The sequence below is a fragment of the Falco cherrug genome, chromosome Z (assembly GCF_023634085.1).
Source record: "Falco cherrug isolate bFalChe1 chromosome Z, bFalChe1.pri, whole genome shotgun sequence".
NCBI lineage: Eukaryota > Metazoa > Chordata > Aves > Falconiformes > Falconidae > Falco > Falco cherrug.
In genome coordinates, this window is record NC_073720.1 from 34,689,473 (window position 1) to 34,712,360 (window position 22,888).

The window sequence follows — 22,888 nt, forward strand, 5'->3', positions numbered from 1 at the left end:
CATGACAACTAAATAAATCTGTATTTCACACATCCCCAGCCTCCTAAAACAGCAAAACCATATCTTCAGCAAGCACGAAAAAGAGTATGTCCTAACACTGCATGATGTTAATGCTCAGTACTTTGCTGAAGGGCTTAACATAATTTTAATTGTTGAATATTAATTTCTGACCACAGCAAATGAAATGACACATGCATCTTAAACCTCACTTGAGTTAATTAAATTCCTCAAGCATTCTGACCTGGCATGAATTAACTTCTGTGCAAAATTTGGACAGTTTTAGAAGCTTATGCCTCACTGGTTTTGCCCTCACCTCATCAGAAAAGAGATTTTCCTGGACCATTCAGCTGTTACAATGTTGGTGTCATTGCTGTGGATACTTCTAACTTTAACTTTCAAGTATTTTTGTTCACTTCCTAATGAAGTCTTAAGAGAAATACTTTAATAATGTTTATACTAAAGGGAGAAAATAAGTGTTCAGAAAGCAATGTCAAATGAAAATATGCACAGTTTATGCCATACTATTATAGCAAATTCTTAGATGTCAACAAAACAGATCTTCTTACTTATATTCATTTTTTCTTTCTGCAAAAAAAGCTTCACATGTCCTTTTACATTTATACTTGGGTGGTGGGGGGGTGGGGGGGGTGTGTTTGCATGTTTGTGTCCATGACATTTCTGGTGTCAAAACAAGCTAATTTTATTAGAAACTCAATTACAGCCAGTGCTACCAGTAGAAGAAACACAAGCATGTAATATCCATGCTGTGATTTTTTTTTAAGAGCTACAAATTCAAAACCAAACTAGAGGAGTAATCAGATGGTTTGGCAAAATACAAGGATATGCAGGATAACCTTAAAAAGCTGCAAGTCTAACAAATAGAAGGTTTTGTTACATACAGTGGTTTTATTGACATATCCATTTATTAAGCTGTACAGAGGGACAAATTGATTCAATCTTTGAATTTCAGAGAGACAGTGTTTGTTCTATTACAAACACATGTAATATGAACTGTAAGACTGTGGTCAAACATATCAAAATTGTTCATGGTTATAGGCATTTTCTATGCACCTTACACCTTGAGAGAAAAAAAACTTCAGGAAAAAAACTTTCACTTGATTAGAGCAGGCATTGGAAATTATTAAATGTAAATCATAACTTACTTCTGGACACCCTCACAAGTTCTGACACGTTGAACACTCCAGATTTTACAAAACTGTCTTCAAGGTACACTGAAAAAGATCACAATACCATAATCAATATAATTGGAAGATTAATAATTAACTATATATAAGTTTACACACTGGTTAACAACAGTATCAACAGAGTTCCAGAACTATAATACACAGACCAAAGTACACTGAGAGCCGTTCACAGGATCTAACAAGAACTGAAATTCAGGAAGTGCAAAAAATCTTGAGGAGTTGTGAGAAAACAATTTTTTAATACGTGTACACAAACTAACAAGCAATACACTGAGTTCCTAGCTAACCATCCAGAACACATCTAAAACCTAGATCCTTTTATCAGTATCTTTTTTAAGTTTTTAAATCAGTATTTAACTAAAAACTGTACCAACTGGACTAGGCAATTTCACCATAGAGCAGTCCTGACCTCAGATACATTTCTGCTAAAATTATACTGAATTCTTACTCTGCTCATAGTGACTTTACACTATCACCTCCATTACCAAATCACCTCTGAGGCAGATGAGGGTTTTATTATTATTTCCAGTAAAAGCAGGAACTGGGCAAAACAGCTGAGTTATTCAGTGCAGGGGTTATGAATATTGTGAATTATATCTCTAGAAACCTATGTTTAAGAAACCATGTATTATTATTATTTTGGCTAATGTTTACTCACTCTAAGATAAATGTAGATGGTATACTTTAGCCCTGCCATGAAATTCAGGCACAACCTGTAGTACTCTGGTGAAACAACAGCTGATAATCAAGACTCATCTCAGTAGTGTAACAAGATAAACTCAAGAAAAGGGAGCTGAGAAACCCAGGTTTCTGTGAAAGTCTCATATCAATAATCACTGAATAAACTGATTTGACTAAATTTGAGATTAAATGACATCACGCTCCTTACAGGTAGGAATGCCAACCATTTACCCTCAGAAATACTTAGTACTATACTTGGTCCACATTGCTGCTCCAACAGTATTACTTTTTTATTTACTTTCCTGTGAGAAGGTGCACTAAGATTTCTAACTGTGGCTTCTCTAGCCTCTTTTCTGAATTAACATAGCTTTTTTCTTTTGGAAATACACTGTCAACATTCTGTTCCAAAAGTTTGGATGGGTAAAAGCATTCTAAATGTCTTAACTAATAAAACATACAAACAAATTTAAAATGCACCTACTGTAATATTTACTGATTTGGAAAACAACAGCTCAGTACTATTCTCCTTAGGTTTCTTTTGTCAATTACTGCTTTCATCTTCAAGTAATTAAACAACACAGTGCCACTGTAATCAGGAAAGCGACTGTAAAAGCAGCACGCTTCACTCAAGAGAACTATCCTTGGTACATCTGGAGAAGTATCTACTTACTTTTCAGTCAAACAAGGAAAGCAAAGGCAAAAAGAGGAGTTTTCACCACTTGCTAGCAATCCTACTAGGCCCACAGAGCCACCTCACCCAGCACCTATGGTAATATTTACCAGTGCAGGTATATGACCATGCATCTGACAACTCAAGCTGAAAGAATGTGAAGGGTTCACCTAGGCACATCTCCGGACATCTCTTTTACACACTTACACCCATAAAGCGAAAGTCAGTCTTTCCCAGCTGAAAAACCATCCCACGAACAAGTGCAGTGGGCTTGCACAGCACCATAAGCCTGTGGGATCATCCTGAATGATGTTATGCCAATGCTACCAGCTTCTCATCTTCCAGTCAACATCACTTCATACGATGTCCCTGCATGCCACTTCACACAATATCCCTACATGTCTTTATTTCCACTAGTAGCTCGGGAGACCTCCCTCCTTTTTTCCTCACTTCTACTCACATTCTTCTCCCTCTTGTTTTCAGTACCTTCTCTCTATATCCATTACTTTTTCCTCCCTTATCGTCCTTCACCTTAATGTCACAGGCCTCTGCAACCTTATTCATCTCCAGTTTCTAAGAAATAAGAGCTTTTCTCTGTCATCTTCTGCATTCTCCTGCACCCTTTCTCCATGTTTTTTTCTGTGGCTGAAAACATGACATGGCTTCTTAAGTACCTATTTCTTTGTTTGACAGAACTTGGCATACCCATATAATAAAAAATTGCAAAGAGTTTGTTTCTTTTCTCCTTCTTCCTCAGTTTTCATTTTTCAACCTAAGAATGGGCAAATTGGATGAACACTAATAATTCCTCCAATAATGGAAGTCTTTCCCTTCTCTGCCTATGGAAAGGAGATTCTTGATTTTAGTTGGCCTGTAAGTGAAGCGTGGCTTAAAAGTCAGTGCACAAACATGCAGCCACCTCTGGAGATGGTAGTGAGACAAGACTGAACTTCACTGCTCCTTATCCACATGCACATGCACTTTGAAGCACTTCTCTCATTCAAGTTAGACTAACTTGAGAGATGCTTCACCCTAGTGTAGATTAACCAAGCTATCATTACAGTGAGAACAAGCCCCAAGGCTTGTATTAAAAAACAGAAAATGCCCATGTAGGATTTATGTGAGAACACAGGTGTATACATATGTATGCACAGACACACAGAAACACATGTTTAATCTTCAGCCTTCTCTCATGAATTCTTAGGTTTTCTCACTGGCAATACTGAGAATACCCACGTAACGAAAAAAGAAATGTAGTGTGTTTCTCTCCTTGTGATAATGAAATGGGAGCAAGGGAAAAACTCTGCCACTGAGTGGTACCGCTGTTTATCACCCCCTCACAAAAGGACGCACTGCTGACAGATGGATCACTGTCTTTCACCCAGGTTTCACCCTGCCTTGGATTGTCCAAAAATAATGACACCCAAAGACAGATGCAAATGCTTTGTCTGATGTTAGGAAAGAGAGGGAAACTGCAGCTATTGTCAGTATCCGTCAACTTAAAAATCAGCTTGATTTTTTTTGATATAATGTGACAAAATATTGTTAAAAAAATGATGCAACAATAAACAGTCTATGTCTCAGGTAATGAGCAAATTCATCCTGAGCCTCATGTTCTAACAGGGAAGGTGGATTCCAGTGGTGCCTCTGAGTGCAGGAAAATAAACACATTATGTTCAGTACCAGCACCAGTGGACTTCAACATTTTTAACTAGTTAGGAAGACAATCCATGGTGGTTATGTTACAGAGCTGCTTGGCTCCCAGCTGTGCAATAGGAAAATGTTCTGTGCCATCAGACTTCTGTAATTTGTTGCAGAAACATGCACTCTATATACGATAAAGGATAAACAGCAAGACTGCATGCAGCAGGACAACAGAATAGGACATTTTGACTTTAAAGTGTGAGACACTGCCTTTTGCCTTGCAAAGCTGATCACACTACTGAATAAAAGTTAACATTCATAGTCACACTATTACACTGCATGGAAGAAAAAAAAAATGTGGTGATACTCTGCACAGTATATGTCTTACTGTTTTTTTTTATTAAGCATTCCCTAATGCACTGCTTGCATTAACATGTTGAAAAGCCTTAAATTAGTATTCTTGATGTATGTTTCTGATCTGTTGAGCACCGAATCTAATGCACTTGATAACAGTCTATTGTTGTATTCCTCACAGAGGATTTACTGTATCTTTTGATGGTCATGATAACACTTTGCTGTCTTTATTGTTCTGACCTAATATAAGCACTGACTATTGTAAATTTACTAAAATTCATCTTGCCTGAGAAAAAAAACTCTCTGAAATGCATTTCACTAATTGTCATTATTCTTAAAAATCTGAGTTCTACAAAAAGAACATTTCTGCCAAAACCACCATAGTGCAATTCTGTATAAACAGTCCGTAACTTCCAAAATCCATAAGTAACTGTGGATTTTTTTCTGTATCTCCTTTTGGTTTTTGCAATGGGTGATTATAAAATCTGTCTTCTTTCCTTACTTTTTTTACAGAAAATTCATTTCCGAAAAATAGACTTTTCAAGCAATACTACAATGACCAGACCAGTGCCATCAAGGATGAAAAGCAAACAGGTTAAGCCAAGGAGCAGTTTTGATCAGAAAGTTTCTCCACACTGTCAGTAAGAGAAGAAACCTTCAGTAAATGCCTCCAGCTGCTGTAGAAGTCATTCTGTCCTGGGCCTTATACCTCTTCCACTCTATTCCTGCACTATGCCTTCAAGAGCTGAGTTGCAAGTACAGCTTTTAACCATGGTAAGAATTAAAATGGGAGGGGGGGGGGCGGGAAGAGGTTGTTTAAACCAACTGAAAAATATTTTCAGTTTGCACTAACTTGTACTGTAAAGGGCTTGTTCTCACATTACTTAAAAGCTTACCAGTGACGTCTGGCTTTACAAATCTTTAACCAGCTTTTTTCATGTCTTCTGATTTAATTGTACTTTTATGAATAGGACACCTGTTTGCGTTCTGCTGCTGCATATTGACTAGTGCCAAAACCTAAAATTCCTTCCTGGTATCATTAAACATCCAGTTTTTTTCACTGATATGGCCTTGATTTTGAGCGACTTATAAAACAACAATAAGGATCCAATCACTGCAGGGTACAATTCGTATTATTGTACTTTTATTCTGAATCTTTAAAAAGAGGGATTATACAGTAGTAGATAGACGTACTAGCAGTGAGACAGGTTCAGCATCAGGAGCTGCTGAGAAGAAAGGCTGGAAGCTTCAGCCTGGTGTGCAAAATACTAGTAGAGAGCTGCAGCTTGATTTCAAGTTTTGCAATGTAGCTGCTACAGGTTTGTCTGACTTCTGAAATTGCTACAATTAAGGATTAGATCTTTTCATTGTATAGCTTCTTTTGTTTGAATCCTTTAAAACTGACTTTTAAGGGATCAGCTCTTGCTGCTTTCTGAAGTATCTAACTTCTACAGGAAGCTTTTTTAATTTCAGCAGGAATTCTCAGTCAGAACTGGTAGTGAAAAATTACTCTCACACTGTTCACAGTAAGTTAACACACAGTCAGCAGACTTGCAGTTTGTTTTCTTATTGCATGCATTTTGAAGCCAGTATCTTAAAAAGAATACCAGAAACAGGCTCCCACTGAACCAGGATTTCTCAAAGGCAGTTAAGGGTGGATAACATGAGCCAAGGAGTGACACAGAAGATTTCAGTGATGTCATTTGAAACAGTTGAACTAGGATCTGTCCAGAGAGCAAGGCTATTTTGCTTATTGCACGATCGTCTCCAGCCTGGTTGCATACCCACAGTTTGTTTTGCTTTTTTTCCTGAAAGTTGCATTGATGTTGTAACTGAGACAGGAAACAAACATTGTAAAAAGATCCCAACTGCACTGAACTTTTTACTGCAATAAGAAACTAAGCAGCTGGCTGTGCCATTTTCAAAAACAAGTAAGATTTTCAATACTCTCAAGTTAAAAACCAGAAATATAATATCCTTCAGCACTGCAGTAATTTGAAGAAGTAAACATCTGGTTTAATGGACTCTGGAATCCATATACTGGAATCCAAGAAGAGTTTCTCCAAAATCTAGCAAGAAACAGAAAGGGTAACTAACACAAATACATACTGCTCTGTGCTCCAGAGGGTCTCAGCCATGATTTAAAAAATGGTCGGGGGAGCTGTTTTTTAAAAGCTGTAGGACTACCAGGTACCAAAAAAATTTCTGGTGCCAAAGCACCAAGTTTCTGGAATTCTAAGTGGTAACATAAGAGTTTTTAGCAAATTCTTCTGTGCACACTTTGAAGTAAAAACCATTGTGCTCACCATTGAACACAACAGCATCAGAAGTGAACACAGCATCAGAAGTGATCACAGCATCATTTCTTTACACAGCAGGTTCATAAAGAAGGATAGCCGATGCAAGCAAAAATTCAGAAGTAATCTTAAACTAGTAGACAGTAGCAATCACCCACACCAAATTTCAAACCAGCATGCAAGGCCAAAAACTCTTCCTCTTGGAAAAAGGGGCTTTACAATCTGTGCTGGTTTCTGATTGTTGAGATAGCACAGCTGCACACTGCCCCCAGAATGCCCCACCTGGCTCAGGGCTGAATGGCATTACTAATTCATAGAGCATTTGGGAAAAGGGAGAACTCCACAGAAAATCAAGCCCTGACCAAACCCAACCCTGTTTTATTTGAAGATCACTATCTGAGATGGCACGGCTGCAGGCATACGGGAAACAGCAAGCATTTCAGTATATCCACTCCCACGCTGAAAAAGCAAGGTGAATATATTTTTGTTTAAATATAAGTCTGTCTGAATCCCCAAACTGCTAGCATGGCATCATCATTTTCACAAGCAAAGCTGCTTACAATGATGAGGCCAGGGAATATCTCCTCTATTTCTGTTAATTAGGGGGCTAATTCTCCATCCACAAGAGGGTAACTTGCAATACAGTACAATAATAAAACCATCTGTGTTCTGAGTCATTCAAAACTCAAAGACATTTGCTTATTGCATTTCCACAAAAGAGCAAAGGTTGAGACCATGTTCTTCTGCAGAGGTTATTTCTGAAACTATACATTCTGTAACTTAAAACTGAAATACTTATATCTAAAACAGTCATATACAGGCAAATTTATTACACATTTCTTAGGGCTTGATCCAAAAAGAATGTTCTCCCTGTGGCTGCTAGCCCATATGAAAGCACAAAAAACCCTTTGGGGTTCTACAGCTGCAAAAGAAGTTTGCATATTGAGATAGGTGAGGCTGGTTGCAAGCTTTTTGGCAACACCTCATTTAATTAGAAAAAAAGAAGATGGTGATTTCACTCAGGTCTTCTTTGGAAATGGTTCCCAGAATAAAATTTCTGGTGAAAATAGAAGGGGAAAACCAATTCTAGAGCACTGGGTCTGGGTCTGGGTATGCATATACTTATGCCTCGCTGAGATTAAGGATCTTATCACTAGATTAATTCCCTGACAACACGTCATGAGTTACTGCAAAGGAAAGAAAAAGGGAAACAGTGGGGAGGAATGAAAGGCAGAGAGATGGTTTCTCAATCTAAGTGTGTCACCCCATAAAAATAATGTAAAAATCATCAGCACACAGGCTCAAACCTGAGTCATCTGCATTCCTCATTCATCCCTGACTGACATTATAGAGTCTGCAAAATTTGTATGAAAATATTCCTTGCACCAGGTAAAGTGGAGTAAATTCTATCAGAAAAAAAAAAAAAAAAAACCAACCAAAAACCACCATACCCTAACAGTCCCACTTGCTGGGAAACATAGCTCTAATAACCTATGAACTCAACCACCTGGAAAAAAGCAAAAAACTGAATTGTCTTTCCTCGCCAATGAGGTTCATCACTGTCTGTGTTAGGTTTCCTTTGCACCTTCTGAAAAGTTCTCTTTTGTATTCCCCAATGATGGGCAAGAATAGCTCTGAAAGACTACTCTCTTCCCAGCTCCATCCCAAAGACAAAAGACAAAGGACATGAAGCACCAGTAAGAACTAGTATCCACTCCCTCAGGTTTCCAGTTCTCTTGATTTTTCAAACTGTATTCAACTGTCTATCCTATCTTATTGCTATATCAAGATAACATTCTACTCTAGCAGTATTGTTATTTCTTACTCCTATTTTAGCAGCTTTAAAAAACTGTGTTTGAAGATGAGCAACATGGCAACAATTGGACACAGCAGTGTTAATGCTGGCGTATAAACAAACCAAGTCTGCCAAGCAGCAACCTCACCACAATAGCAGGTAGCAAGTAACCTTATTAATGACCAACATTGTGGTCAGCAGGCCGTAAGTAAGGGAAAGAAAAATAAAACAGAACAAAACCCAGAAAATCCTCTACTAGAAGAGCTGGCTAGTAAGGATTGTATCACTGAACGCCAGAGTATTCTTCTGGTGCCAGTATCAAGAGCTTACTAGCAGTTCTAGGTGTTTTTCTCTCTTAATTTTCATATGCTTAACAGAAGAACTTACTGAAAGATCATTCCGTCTGTCTTCGGTACACACCCTCCCACACCTTTGCAGATATTTCAAGACACATATGTTAAGGAAAGCTCATTTTTTAGATTTTTCTTAAGCTAGATAAAAGACCTATGAGACTTGCAGGGAGCAAATAATACAGCATCACAATGAAACTGCCACACTAGGTCTCCCCCAACAGGCTGCCTTCAACCATAGCCCTGAAGAGATGCCCAGTAGAATAGTAAGAAACAGAGCAGGCCTGAAATATTTGGTTTGGTTGTTTTTCTGTTGGGTTATTTTGGGGGTGGGTTGGGGTTTTTTTGACTGATAGTGTGAAAAGCTCTAAGTATTTTAAGTTTTAAAACTTCTTAATCCAGGTGTGCCTCCATCTGTTTAGTCACTCTCCACAGATCCATGGACATGTCCATTCCCTCTGGGAAACTATGTAAACTTTTAATACTTAGCACTGCATTATTAACAAAAACTTTCAGATTCCAGGAACTTAATGACTGATGCGGACAACAGCAGTGTTCAAACTCTTCTTCTCTCTCACTCCAGCTTGGTTCAGCTCATCCGTCTGGAACCTACTTAACAAACCCTGCAGAGAAGCAACCTTTACAAGCCAGCTCTCAGAAAAATCAGTTTCAGTCTTTAGAAATATAGTAGATGAAATGTATGGAAAAATAAAACTTACAGGAGGATATCCCTGGATCTTGCTACAAAAGCTACATACCACTTTCACCACAAGCTACACCATCTTAATAGCATACAGTGCTATCAAAGTATTTAGTGTATTTGTAGGAATGTATTTTAAAGAGTTCCAGCAAGTGCTCTTAATGTTCTTTTGTTTGGCAAGTGACATTAACCTCCCTACATGGTTAAGACAGCAAATTACCAGACATCCTAAAGAATGCAACAGTCTAGCCAAACCTAGAAAAAACCACTTTTAACACCAGCAGCCTCGCCAACTACCACTCAGTTTCCAATGTCCATCCTCTTCCTTGGCAATGTCTTTGTGAAGGTAGTGGCATCCAAGAGCTAACAGCACCTATCCCTTGCCAACACCCTGGCTCCTTGACCTACAGGCATCAGACCAAAACATGATAGAACAAACCTTCCTGGCACTGCCAGTCTGCTGGCCTGGGACCGCAAACAAACCTCAGAGTGGATATCCTCTGGGGCTCTGACAGAAGTGACTGCCTGGTTCTAATAATAACAGTCATGTGAAGTTTAATAAGAAAGAACAGGACAGCAGTCCTTTTCCCAGACAAGCTGAATGGAGTGCAACTCCCTCCCATTCTCCTGCACAGCCCCAGAAGTCTTGTATTCTGCAGTCCCACAAACCTCAACACTTCCTCCCTGCCAGCTAACTCCAAGACAGTATCAAACAGAGAAGCTGAACAATGCTAGAAGTTCATGTATCCTCAAATAGACAAACGACATTCAGTTATGCCTGTCTCTGCTAAAATGAAGGGTTTCAAGGGAAGCAAGGCACAGCCTCCATTTTCTGTCCCCACTTGGCAGCAGATAAAGGAATAATACTTACAGCAGTGACTCCAAAGCATGAGAAAGTGTTATGATCATATTTCAAGCAGAAATTTCATGGTGAAACCAGCAACAGAGTTCTCTGCCCTCTGTGTCCCCCTACCTTCTGGGACACTGGAGTGTGTCAAACATTGAGGCATCCAGTCTTGCCCCACAAGGCTGCCAAAAGAAAGCCTGTACAGCTCATCTGCTGCACTGCCCAGGGCTCTGCTGCTGACAGCAAGATTACTCCTTGCTGGAGTAGCCATGGGTTGAAAGTGAGAGCTGATGAGACTGAACTCACTAGACATGATCCTCGCTAGTGAAATATGTACTTCTACCTTCCTATTCCAGATACTAAGTGGTACTTTAAAAACAGAATTTTAAAACATGTTGAAGGTGAGTTTCCAGACCCTGCCTTCAGCTTCCCAAACCCAGATTACAAGGTTACAAAGGATCCTTAAAAAATGACAAGGGGTAATGCATTTGGCTTTTCTTGCGCTCACAAACAGAAATATTCTAGGACAAAAATAAATGCTTTATAACTAAATGCTCCAAGTTTTACAAAACCATGATTATCTGTGAGGAATTTTTTCAGGCTTGTTTTAGGTGTAAATTTGCTGGCTTGGGTTTTGAAACCTCTATCCTACATAATTTATGTCATGTATTAAATAGAAAAATAAAAGCCTACTCATAACATCCCACACAGTTTGGAGAGAAACAGCATCAAAGTCTCCAGCCAAAAGTGATTTCAAGCCTGTGTCATCCCTTGCAAAAAAAAAATCACATTAAAAAATCACTTTAAAAAAAGCCTACCACATTATTTTATTGTTCTACCCTCATATATCTAAAACATATCTGCAATCTTCCAGTGTATGTTTCTGGTTTTTGTATTACAGGAATATGGCTTTTTGTATAATGATCTATGATGGTTCTCCCACTTTTGGGTATTCATGTGCAACACACATGACTTATTCCACCGCACGTAGAGAATACTTTGAACGTATGCTTAGTACAAAATTATAGAGCCACAATGCAGGTGTTTTCCCTAATATTTGGACAGATCCAGAAAATATTCATGTATATGTAACAGCCCAGCATCACACAATTACTTCTTGGTTAGACTGTTGTTCATTTTTTATTTAGAAAAAGAGCGAACTGAGTTAGTTGCAGCTTATTTCAGATAGACACTTCTGAGAGCCAAAAGGAAAAGATACAGCATGACAGTGGTGGCAGGAGTCACTCTTTAAGATGTGATACTATGTCTGTCACACTTGCTTGTCTTACCCCAATAAAATCCATAAAACAACAAAGATTTACAAGATTTACTAGCACAGTCTAGTTGATTAGAAGGGTAACTCCATGAAAATACAAAGAACGTTTGGTCTGAACTGTGTGGAATGGCAAAGTCTGGGTTTGATTTTCTCTTGAATTTTATTTCTAGAGAATCCTTATAGGGACTGTTTACATTGACACGTCTCTCAAAAAAAATTCCAGATGTTACTAGCATGACTCATTAATGTCATGTTCAAAAACTGTTCTGAGCTTATATGAAAAACATTAAAAATGAACATATTTGCATTTTATAATGCACATATAAAATAAAAGTAAAGAAGCTGTTAATTCACATCACAGACTTAGAGGTAGGTCAACTGTGGTTTGTCTGAGATCAAGAAGATAATTGTAGTTTTGAAGACTTTTATATAAGTAAAGTTATTTGGGAACTTATCTCCTTACTCCTTTTCCCATTCCCACTTAGAAAATTTCAAAAACCATGAACTGAAAGAAAAATTCCTTAGATTAAATGAATGTTGATGGAACTACAGTTAAGGCATTGCCAGTTGAAAAGAACTAAAGTAATCACAGCTTGTCCTGATTATATGTACTTACCAGTGCAAAATAGTTGCTGACCAATTATGCTCTCTTTAACTATAAACAATAGTATCTTTGTTCTTAAACAATGTTAGATGCACATGTTCTGGAACTTATATTTACCTGGTGGATTCTTGGCAGGATCATTGTGGCTTGGACTTCCTGGTTGTCCAGAATCTATAAAGAAATGAAAGAAATGCTTTACTAATTTGTTTTGAAAGTATCTCACAACCTTTTAATACCCTCCTTCAGTAATAAACCAATACTTAACTTTGTTCTTTAAAGGTCATTTCCCTGACTTTCTACATGAAGGCATTATTGAACAAACACACTATATGTAACCCATTTTATGCAGCAGAAACATTGTGAAAGATGCAATGATCCTAATAAGAGGAATTCACAGATCACTGAATAAGGACAAAAGAGTTATTCACATAAATATTCAAGTTGTAAACAGATCTACAAGGGTAACTTTTCATTCCCTTTTCCTCCATCCCCCAGATATAATATTGCATAATCAGCAAAGCAAAGGTAGTTTCTTCTCAGGCAATGACCAGAAAGACATACTGGATCAGGCAACTAACGGTGTTTGCAGTGATGAGTCCTGTTTCTTTACCCTTTGCTTAGAACACAAAGGCCTGCACTGATTCCACAGACTCAGGACTGCACTGAAGATATGACTGTCCATTTTAATACAATATAGGCTTTGTCTTCCTAGTCTGTGAGAACTGCTAGTGCAAAATGAAGATTAGGTAACATAAAAACTAACAAAACCCAAACCCTGTAGACTTCAAAGAGTGTTCTTTTCATGATACATGCTCCTAATGAATCACAAGAAGAATGCAATTTGATGTTAACACGCTAAATAATAAATTGTATCCTTATTCATTAAAGCAGTTGTTTCAAAAACTCTCTTCTTTTTGCTGTATTCCCACACCAATAATACAACAAAACCCTGCTCCACAGCAAGAAATTGTTACTAACAAAGTAAGACATGATAGACACTCTTGCATGCAAAGACAGTAAGAAATTAAATGAAGGATAACCATTTGTTCCATATATGGGTACCTAAAATAGAGTAGTTTTACAGTCTGGATAAAAAAATATCCATTTTTTAAATGCAGCTGTGCTTGTTAGTGACATAGGACCACCAAAAGTTTGCATCATAGCACTACAGAAATTGCTACTACCAAATGGACCCCAGAGGGAAGTCACAGTTCCTGAATGCTTTGCTGCTTATAGTGTCCAGATTAAAGAAAAAGAAGATGGAAAAGGAGAAAAGTACGCATAACAGATACTTGTCCTTCAGTCCTCATCGCTTCTTCTTAAAGCCAATGTAGCCCTCAACCTAGAATGAAACTCTATCTGCTACCAGAAGTTCATTGAAATATATTAGTGGCTTAGCAAATGTGGCTTGATATACATGTTTCTGAAGCAATTTAAGTTAATACAAGCCTGATTCTGCAGAAGGTGTTATTCGAGATGGAAATCCATTTCATAATTTCAGTTCTACTGAATTCATCTGAATGACGGTTGTCACAGAAGACAAGCATCTAGGGATGTACCAGAGTACTGGAAGACCAAGGCACATGTGAAACCCAGTTCTGACAGCATTAAAAACACAACTAAACTTTCCAATACTGAGTGAAATCACTCTTGTACATAATAAAATATACACTGCATACCAAATTCCACATGAAATCTCCTCTATCTTCTTCAGCCTTGGGTAGGAAGAATGAAGAGGGCAGGCCTCCCATCAGATTTTGCATATCCCAAGGTTTAGGCACTTGGGTTTCCTTAAGAGTTCTACTGTACAGCACAATACATAGCCATTCAGTAGGCCTGTTTCTTTTCATGATAAGATACAGAAAATCCCTTTAAAAAATCAAATCAATTTAATTTGCAAACTCAGTCAGCTGCAAGAAATGCTAAAGATATGATGCGTCTCTGCATATGGACCTTTTTTATGGACAAAAGTCCTTTTCCCTGGGTTGCAATAGGAAGGTTCACCCTGCAGGGGGTAAACTTTAATATTACTCTAATAGGCATTCTCTGCTTCTGCAAACCATACATATTATTATTTATATTAAGATTCTCAGAAAGGATTAATTATATCTGCGGGTATAACTACTGCAGATATGTGATTAAATGAAATGTCAGTGTGGTAGCAGATGCACCCTATAAAGCTTGGACAGTGTAGCCTGAGGAACACAAGAGATATGAAACTGGATTAATGAGGCCTACCAGAAACTAGCCTTTCAAGTTTTCTCCTGTTAAAATCACTAAGAAGAAGCAAAAAGTGAATAAGCTTTTTTAGCTCTTGCACAGCAGTTTGCCTTTACTTCTGCTTTCTCATTGTCAACATGGACCCTTTCTGGATCCAGGATTTAAAGACTGATGGTCGTTTAAACAATTCTTTTTTATAATATAGTGAGAAACTTAGCAAAGAATTTTCCAGTTACAGGGATATGCAGTTGGCTAGTTATTATAATTCGCCAGTCAGACCTAGTTTTGGTTTATGTTAACTACTTATCAAATGACTATTTTTACAGTTTGATTCTCACACAGCATTTTGAGCAGTAGATGCTACTAAGATACCCACTAGTGGGGTCTCAATGATCTTGAGAAAGCAAAGAATCATTGTAAACTGAATATGAGAAGCAACTTACCTAACCCTTCAATTAAAGCAGTTGAGAAAGCAAAGAACTATATTCTGTATGAGTATCAACCTCTGTCACTCTGCACTTAAAAGCTCAGAGAAGTGTCTCATTCTCAGAATGAAGGACACACACCTGAGATGGCCTGTGACCATCCAATTCTCTTACTAGTGTCAGTAATTATAAAGAACACTCCTGATTTGATTGGATGCAAGTAGCCTTTCAAAGTACAAGAGAACCATGATCATTATAGGAATAAATTATATGAATAACTTAATTTATAAGCAGAACATTGACTAAAAAGAGACAATGGAGCAGCACTCTTCTAAAAGAGGGAGTAAGAGGCACTTTTGGAAAGCCACAGAAACTAAGAAGCAATAGACATGTTAAGACACTTTAAATCTTTCTTTGTCCTCATCTGCACAAGATCATTAATTAACAACATGAGCCCTGGGTTTAAAAATTGCAGGCTTTTCTTCCAGCGTGATGGAGAAAGTAATAAACCAGACTCATTGTCTGTCTAGCTGGCTTTGCATTCAATTTTCCCACCCAATAATTCTGTGCACATTTTAAAAAACACATACTTCCTAAGCTAGAAGGCGTAAGCAAAGTTATACAACTATCAGCAAATAAAAGCCCATTATGTAAATGTGATGAACTGAAATTTTCAACATTGTCATTTAGGTAGCTGACAACTGTAAGTTCCCATAGTTTATTCTCTTTCTTTGGGTTTTGTGGTTGTTTCTTTTTTCTTTTTTCTTTTTTTTTTTTGGGGGGGGGGGCAGGGGTTGGTGTTTGTGTGCTTGAAAAACCTTCTCAAATTCTATTGTCAATGTGCTTTTCTCAAAAAAATGCTTTCACACTGACCTCAGAAGTACTTATACTTATTTGCTACAGAGCAGAAGTTCACCTACCCATACCGTTTCCACAGAATGGCTTTCATAGAAGCCTCACAACTACAGTGAGTGTATCTTCTACTCTGCTCTTCTTGGTATACTGACTGATGCTGAATGATAAGTTATTGCCCCATGGACGAACACTTTACATAAGAATTGTTCAAGCCAGCCTTTACTCTTACCTGGTAGATATTCATGTAACCCTGACACACTTTATGTCATTTATCATGATTCAGTACGGCTAACACCAGGACGTTCACTCTTTACCTCAAATTACTCTTTGTTTTAGAAGATGGTATGAAAGGATGGGTCAAGAAGCTCGTATATTTTGTACTTTAATTGTTTCCCATGTTTTCATTTCTAGGGGTAAATCCCAATTAGTATATATGAGTGCAGGCAACTGTCACTGCAGCCAAGGCTAAGTAAAACTGACTGCTGGGGCCTGCTGCTGGTGAGAAAAAACATCCATTTCCCCTGCCATACACCAGCAGAAAGGTGCTGCCATGATACATCACTCTTGGCTTCATAAAGCAGAAGGAAGGAGAAAAAAAAGCTGGCAGTTTGCCATCTGGTGAGGGATGAGATGCTCCCTCCCTTTACATCACATTGTCTTTGACCAAAAGCAGCAAGGAGGATGCACACCCCAGCAAAGCCAAGAATGTCACACTGCTGTTCACCACCTTCCTGAGGGGTTTTTAGTATTGCTCACCTCATTAGTCTGATCTTTCATTTTTCAGCTGATAAGAGAGAATACAGTCTTCAAAAAGTAAGTTATGCTAAACTTCCCTTATGCCCCATACTGAACAAGGAATTTTGCTTTTAAGGCTTTCTGCATTAGCATAACACAGAAGGCCTTGAAAACAGAGACAGAGTCTGTAATAAGAAAAAATACTTTCTTGACCCATGTCTTAGAAATAAGCAGATTCTCCACATGTGTCATACCAATCAAACAAACTTTCTCAGTGGTTTCAATGAACACATTTCACTTTTCATTTGCCGCAAGCTAGGAGACAGCCTTTGCATTCAGTTAATCTCAGCTGACAGACACTAATTTAATCACTCACCAACATGTTAATACACCCTTGTTCCTTGATAGTCCATTATTTGGGTATGGAGAAGGATAAAGGACCAGAGAGATGTGACACCATGTAAGCACCAATTTGATGCTGTTCAAGCCTTCACATACCTAGATGGCACCTGACTTCACATCTGACAGAGTCACCACCATGAACAAGAATCACAGCTACCTCCAATGCTGTCATCCTTCAGGATTACATTGCCGCCTGATATCACAAAGTTGAGGCAAATAGTTGTACCCCTGAACATCACAGGACACACTGGCCTGGTGGGTACCTGGGGAGGTCTCCAGTCCCAGCCCCAGCTCAGGGAAGGCTCAGTCATGGGATCAAACTCAGCTGCTCAGGACTTTACAGTCAAGGCATGAAACTCCTCAGGGATGGAGACGGCCCAACCCCCTTGGGCCCCAGTTCCACTGCTGGACTGTCCTCATGGGGAAAAGACTTTCCAGATCAACTATCTTTCAACTACTTCCAGAAAACTGTCATTGTATGAAAGCATTCATGGCAACAAAAAAGCAAGGTATCTCTCTCCCCTCCAAAGGAAGTAATGTGATCAGCAAGAATCCATAAAGTAAATAAATATGTAATTTAATCTCTGTACTTTAAAACATTATCATTAATTATTATTTTCCTAACTTTACTACACTCTTACCTTCTGCTTCCTACATTATTTTACCTTGAAAAAGCACCTGATTAGATTGATAAACTTCCCAAACAATTTTTAAAAATTATATTTTGCAAAATCAATGTCTTTCATTGTACACTTTTTCTGTATCTGATGACACTGAATTATTGTACAATTTCATGAGCATTATACAAGAGTTTGTTTATGGTATAAACAAGCTGAAAGTGTTTTATTGCAATAAGAATCTGCTGAAATGATGCTATAAACATGGACATGGAACTGCTGCAAGTACTACCCTTGTTGTCATAAGTAAGTTAACTTGAGGGGGGATTTATTTTTCACATTTTCATAGGCTGCTACATTTAATGGAAATACTTTCCCTGAAAATTTTGGCTCACTGATTTCATAAGACAAAATGTTCACCCCCAACACTTTCTGTGCTAGACAACAAGTCCTACGAGAAGCGGTTGAGAGAACTCAGGTTGTTCAGTCTGGAGAAAAGAAGGCTGAGGGGAGATCTTATCGCTCTCTACAACTACTTGAAAGGAAGTTGTAGACAGGTGGGTGTTGGTCTCTTCTCCCAAGTAACAAGCCATAGGACAAGAGGAAACATCCTCAAGTTGTACCAGGGGAGGTTTAGATTGGATATTAGGAAAAATTTCTGCACCAAAAGGGTTATCAAGCATTGGAACAGGCTGTCCAGGGATGTGGTAGAATCACCATCCCTGGAGGTATTTAGAAGACATGTAGATATGGTGCTTAGGGACATGGTTTAGTGGTGGACTTGGCTGTGTTAGGTTTACAGTAGGACTCTATGATCTTAAATGTCTTTTCCAGCCTAAATGATTCTATGATGCTCTCATTCTATATCCTTGAAGACGTATGGTATAAACCACAGCTCACACAAGGAGGAAGCAGCACCTCAAAAAAACAAGCAGGGCTTCACCATGAGGAAGATATGTTTGCAGGACAAAACCTCACATCTTTCCCCAGCAGCATATACTCTGCTAGCAATATGCATTCATGACACCCAGACTGAAACCCTCCACAACACAGAAGCGGTGACTGTGTTAAAAAGGTCATTCTGCTACCCTTACTCCACAAGGAGTTCCTCTGTGTTCACCAGGACTGCTATCTAGCGCAATGCTATTGGACTGCATAAGTGTATGAGGTGCTAGTCCTAAAAGGTTTTCATCTGCTTAGTATTCATACAGCTGGTGGTAAATGAACAGCACAGAGAACTGAAGTTTGACATTTAGGTGTAAGTCATGGGGCAGTGGCATCAGCTGCCAGCCAACACTGCACTGGAAAACCCTGCTGGCCGTGCAAGGAAGGACTGCTTGTTGCTCACCTTGCAGAGGTGGTGTGGCATCTAGTTTTCTGAAGACATATTATTAGATTTTATCCATTTGCAGACCTGATTTCCAACATTTAAGTAAGCATACCAAAAAAATCTATGGGCAAAGGCTGTTAAGCCAACACAGAAATAGCAGTCCTGGTTGCTATTGATATAAGGTGTATTCAAATCTCAAGAAAGCCTCAGTTCCTCAGTGCAAACTCTGTTTTAGCAAATAATACCCACTGCTTTTTGCTTCCTTCATTAGTTTGCACCCAGGAGGCATGGGAGGGACCTCTTGGGAGACCACAGCAGTGGCAGGAGCTGCTCTGAAGGCTGAACGTACTGATCCTATGAGGCAGGCTTCATTAGCACACACGTGCCACACCAGGAGCCATGAGGCACCATAAGAGTGACCTATGCCCTTTACCTTGAAAGGCTGCTGGCACCTAACCTTCGCCTACCTGGAAAAGGCAGCGGGGAACAGAGCTGGCTGCTGGCCCCAGAAAGCTAAGGTACATAGCTGTGTTGCTCCTTGGCTCGGGTAGGTACCCAGGTTTTAGCCTAAACAGCCCTGTCACCTCACAAAAGCCCTCAGGGCTCAGACATGGAGGTGCTTCCACAGGGAGACATCTGGCCCAGCAGGCAGAAGCTGGGCTCTGTTTTCATTTCAGTTTGAACCTGTTTGCTCTGGAGTGGGGACATGGCAAGAGCTACTCAAGTCATCGGCTGTCCCTTCCCAATGCACTCCCCTGTGCCCTCCTACAACAGAAAAGCCCTCCTGCAGCTGGTGCAACTGGGAGAAACCCCACACCTGTCAGCCGAGTGCCCATCCACCCCTCTGGGACACACTTCCCAAACCTCATGGCAGGGGCTTGCAGCTGGGGCAACATCACCACGTTCAGGCTGGCCAGGGTGATCCCACCACCCAGGCACCAGCCACATGGGCTGGCAGCAAGGCAGCACGTGGTGGCTTGGGGCGTCACAGCCATGTAGGTCATGGCAGGCTCTCCACTTCACCTCCCCTTTTATCAGCAGCTCAGATCTGCTGCCACCAAGTCACCCAACTGGCCATTGTTGAGACTATTAACTTTTCTTCAGTGTGTTTTAATTAGGTAAACAAAAAATGGTAATTAAATCAACATTACGTAATGTGTTTCTGATTTGTAATCTCATTTAAATTAATTAACTGACTCAGTCCTTGTTTAGTTTTTAAACTGACCTAGTTAAGAAGTGGAGCTCTGGGAGTAAATCCAGTTTTTATAGAGTTGAAAGAATTTCAAGGACCTAGAAGCACTTACCAGAACCAAAATAGCAGTAAGTACAGTCAGATTTCCAGTGTCATGTCCCATGCACAGATTTATCTTTTCAATTTAAATTCCCTTATTTATTTATGTAAAATAAATCACAACACTTATTTATTCAAAATATTTCTTATACAATTTATAAAGACCATATGTTTCTCATTTTGAAAACTGAACAACTTTCCCCAGCTGTGTTCTAAGTTGTGCATGGAATATATACGTATTATATATATGCATGAACACACACATTTTTAAGTTAAGAAAAGGGTTGTATTTTTTCATGGCCTGAAACAAATGTTTCCCATACTTCATAATATTAGCTGAGCTCTTTTTTGACATGTACATTAAGAAAAGCTTTACACAGGTATCTTGCCACATGTGGACGAATGTGAAAGAATGATGTTTCTTTCCAAAACTTGCTGGATTCAGTAGGAAAGGATGAGATATGAATACTTAATCTTATCCATCTGGAAGATACTGTGAATACTAGCTACAGTCAGAAACATTCAGAAGTTGTTCTTGGAAACCAAGAAACCTTTTGTATTAAGTTATGTATATATAATAAAGGGCTTTTATTGCGGATTCTTCAGAAAATTAAAAGCAAAAGGTAGAACACAGTGAAAGACTTATCTGGGTGTTTAGAGAAGAAAGAAATTATGTGATGAAAAAGTTTGCATTTGCCTGTAAATAACAGGAATTTCCTTGCATATACCTTCAGCTAATTAACCAACTGGCCACTTCATTATGTTGTGAAAGACAAAGGTTGACCCTCCCCTCCATGCAATGTATATTACTGAAAACTTCTGCATGGAAACTGGTTTCATGGAAGTCAACGTGGATTTTACCACTGACTCCCATGCAGTCAGGATTTCATTTTGTGTTGCATTTCAGGGCAGTAAAGCAACAAGAGCTCAGGGAGATAAAATACACATTTGCACTGCATAAGGCAGTATTTTTAGGTACAGGATAATGATGACATGACTACAAAACCCATCAGTTTTGTTACAAATCACTGCCAAAGGTTGTTAAAATCAATGGAAAGCTGCTCCAGCAAGATTTGGATGAGGCATTTAATGGTAAATTACAGTTTAAAAGTACAAAAGAAAACATAGTTCAACAAATGCTTTAGGATAGGACCATATTTTTTCTTCGAATTGCATTGCATCGCATCCTCCACTAAAATATAAAGTAATAAAAGCTGGATTCTTCAGCCTTTCAGGAAGCTACAATCATACGCTGCTTCGTAAGTCTAAAACATCACCTGACACAGAACCCACGAAGTAGTTTACAAATATTAGCAGAGGCTCACGAGGCCTCTCTATTATTCTGTAGACAGAGATCTCTTAAAATGCTAAGTACGCCACAACACTATATGGTAACTGGGAGAAATAAACAGCAATTAAACTAAAATGCTGGGGTTTTACATATCATGGAAACTCCAAAATCAGACTAGAGCACTACAGTGTTCAGCATTTCCTCAAGCCAGCTAAGAACAGCATGAGGTAATACCTTTGCCAGTAAGTATAACTGTGTGCAGGAGCCCAAAACAAAATTAAATGTTTTCTCTGAAACAGGAGAGAAAAAGCTTAATGATTTGACAACCTGGGCATCATTGCAGTGTTTCTAAATACTGTAACATTTACTAAAGGATCTCCTGATTTTGATCCATGATCCAAAACGCTGCCACAACTATGTTTTCATTTCAATTAATTTCAGCTTTAGGACTGGCAGTAAAACACAATCTTCAGCATAAAGAATATGGAATACACCAAGAAAAGACCCCAAAAGAGGGATGGTTTGGTTTTGGTTGCTTGGTTGGTTTGGGTTTTTTCCAACCACTGCCTATATACTGCTGAGTATTTCTTTTCTTGAGATTGCCAGTTGTGCTATGTGCAATTTTTAAACATTGGGATATTCATTTACATCAAATACAGATGGAGCATAAGTTCTGTATATCCTTAAGTAACATATTTATTATCATAGACCGTGTTTATGACATCAATGTCTCAAATGACAGTATATACACAAATTTGTAGGTTATGTAACCATATTCTTTATAAAGTGGATTTAATTCGACCTGCTATAATCTAAATATTCATAGACAAAATATGCATCACTTTACCTGTCCATATTCCTACACACGTACTATTAAACTGACAGTGACAAAAGAAAGATTAAATCTATCAGTGGGCACTTAGCAGGTAATGTACAGGAATTGGCTAAGAAAAATCATCCTGTTTTTTCATATCAGTGGTTCATAAACTTGACTAGAATTACCTGTGTGCTCACAACCACCATGTTTATTTTCCAGCATATGCCAGTTGATAATAAGTAAATAATGAGAAGAGATAATGTATAGAGTACTGGAGCAATACTCATCAAATTCTGATCAATGCATGCCAATGCATTGATTTTCTGTCTGCTTTGACCTTTTACAGTAGATAAGAATTAGAAATACCCAGTCACATGATGTGCCACAGGAGAACTTAAAAGTGTAGAACTGACTAACCCACAGAAACAGTTTTGGGGTTGGGCAGGGATGCTCTGCAAAAAGTTCAAGTAATTGCTTTTTAA

General features: G+C 38.7%; 1 protein-coding gene across 10 annotated transcripts in view; it reads right to left on the minus strand.

Annotated features, from left to right (window-relative positions):
* The window catches only part of NFIB (nuclear factor I B), a 274,329-nt gene that overhangs the window by 64,987 nt on the left and 186,454 nt on the right, over positions 1 to 22,888 (minus strand). For all 10 annotated transcript variants that reach the window (XM_027807930.2, XM_027807927.2, XM_027807926.2 and 7 more), the window contains exons 3-4: positions 12,541 to 12,594; positions 1,164 to 1,232 (exon numbers count right to left, since the gene is read on the minus strand). In XM_027807930.2, the coding sequence (XP_027663731.1) occupies positions 1,164 to 1,232; positions 12,541 to 12,594 (123 nt within the window). The remainder of the gene's footprint in view (positions 1 to 1,163; positions 1,233 to 12,540; positions 12,595 to 22,888) is intronic.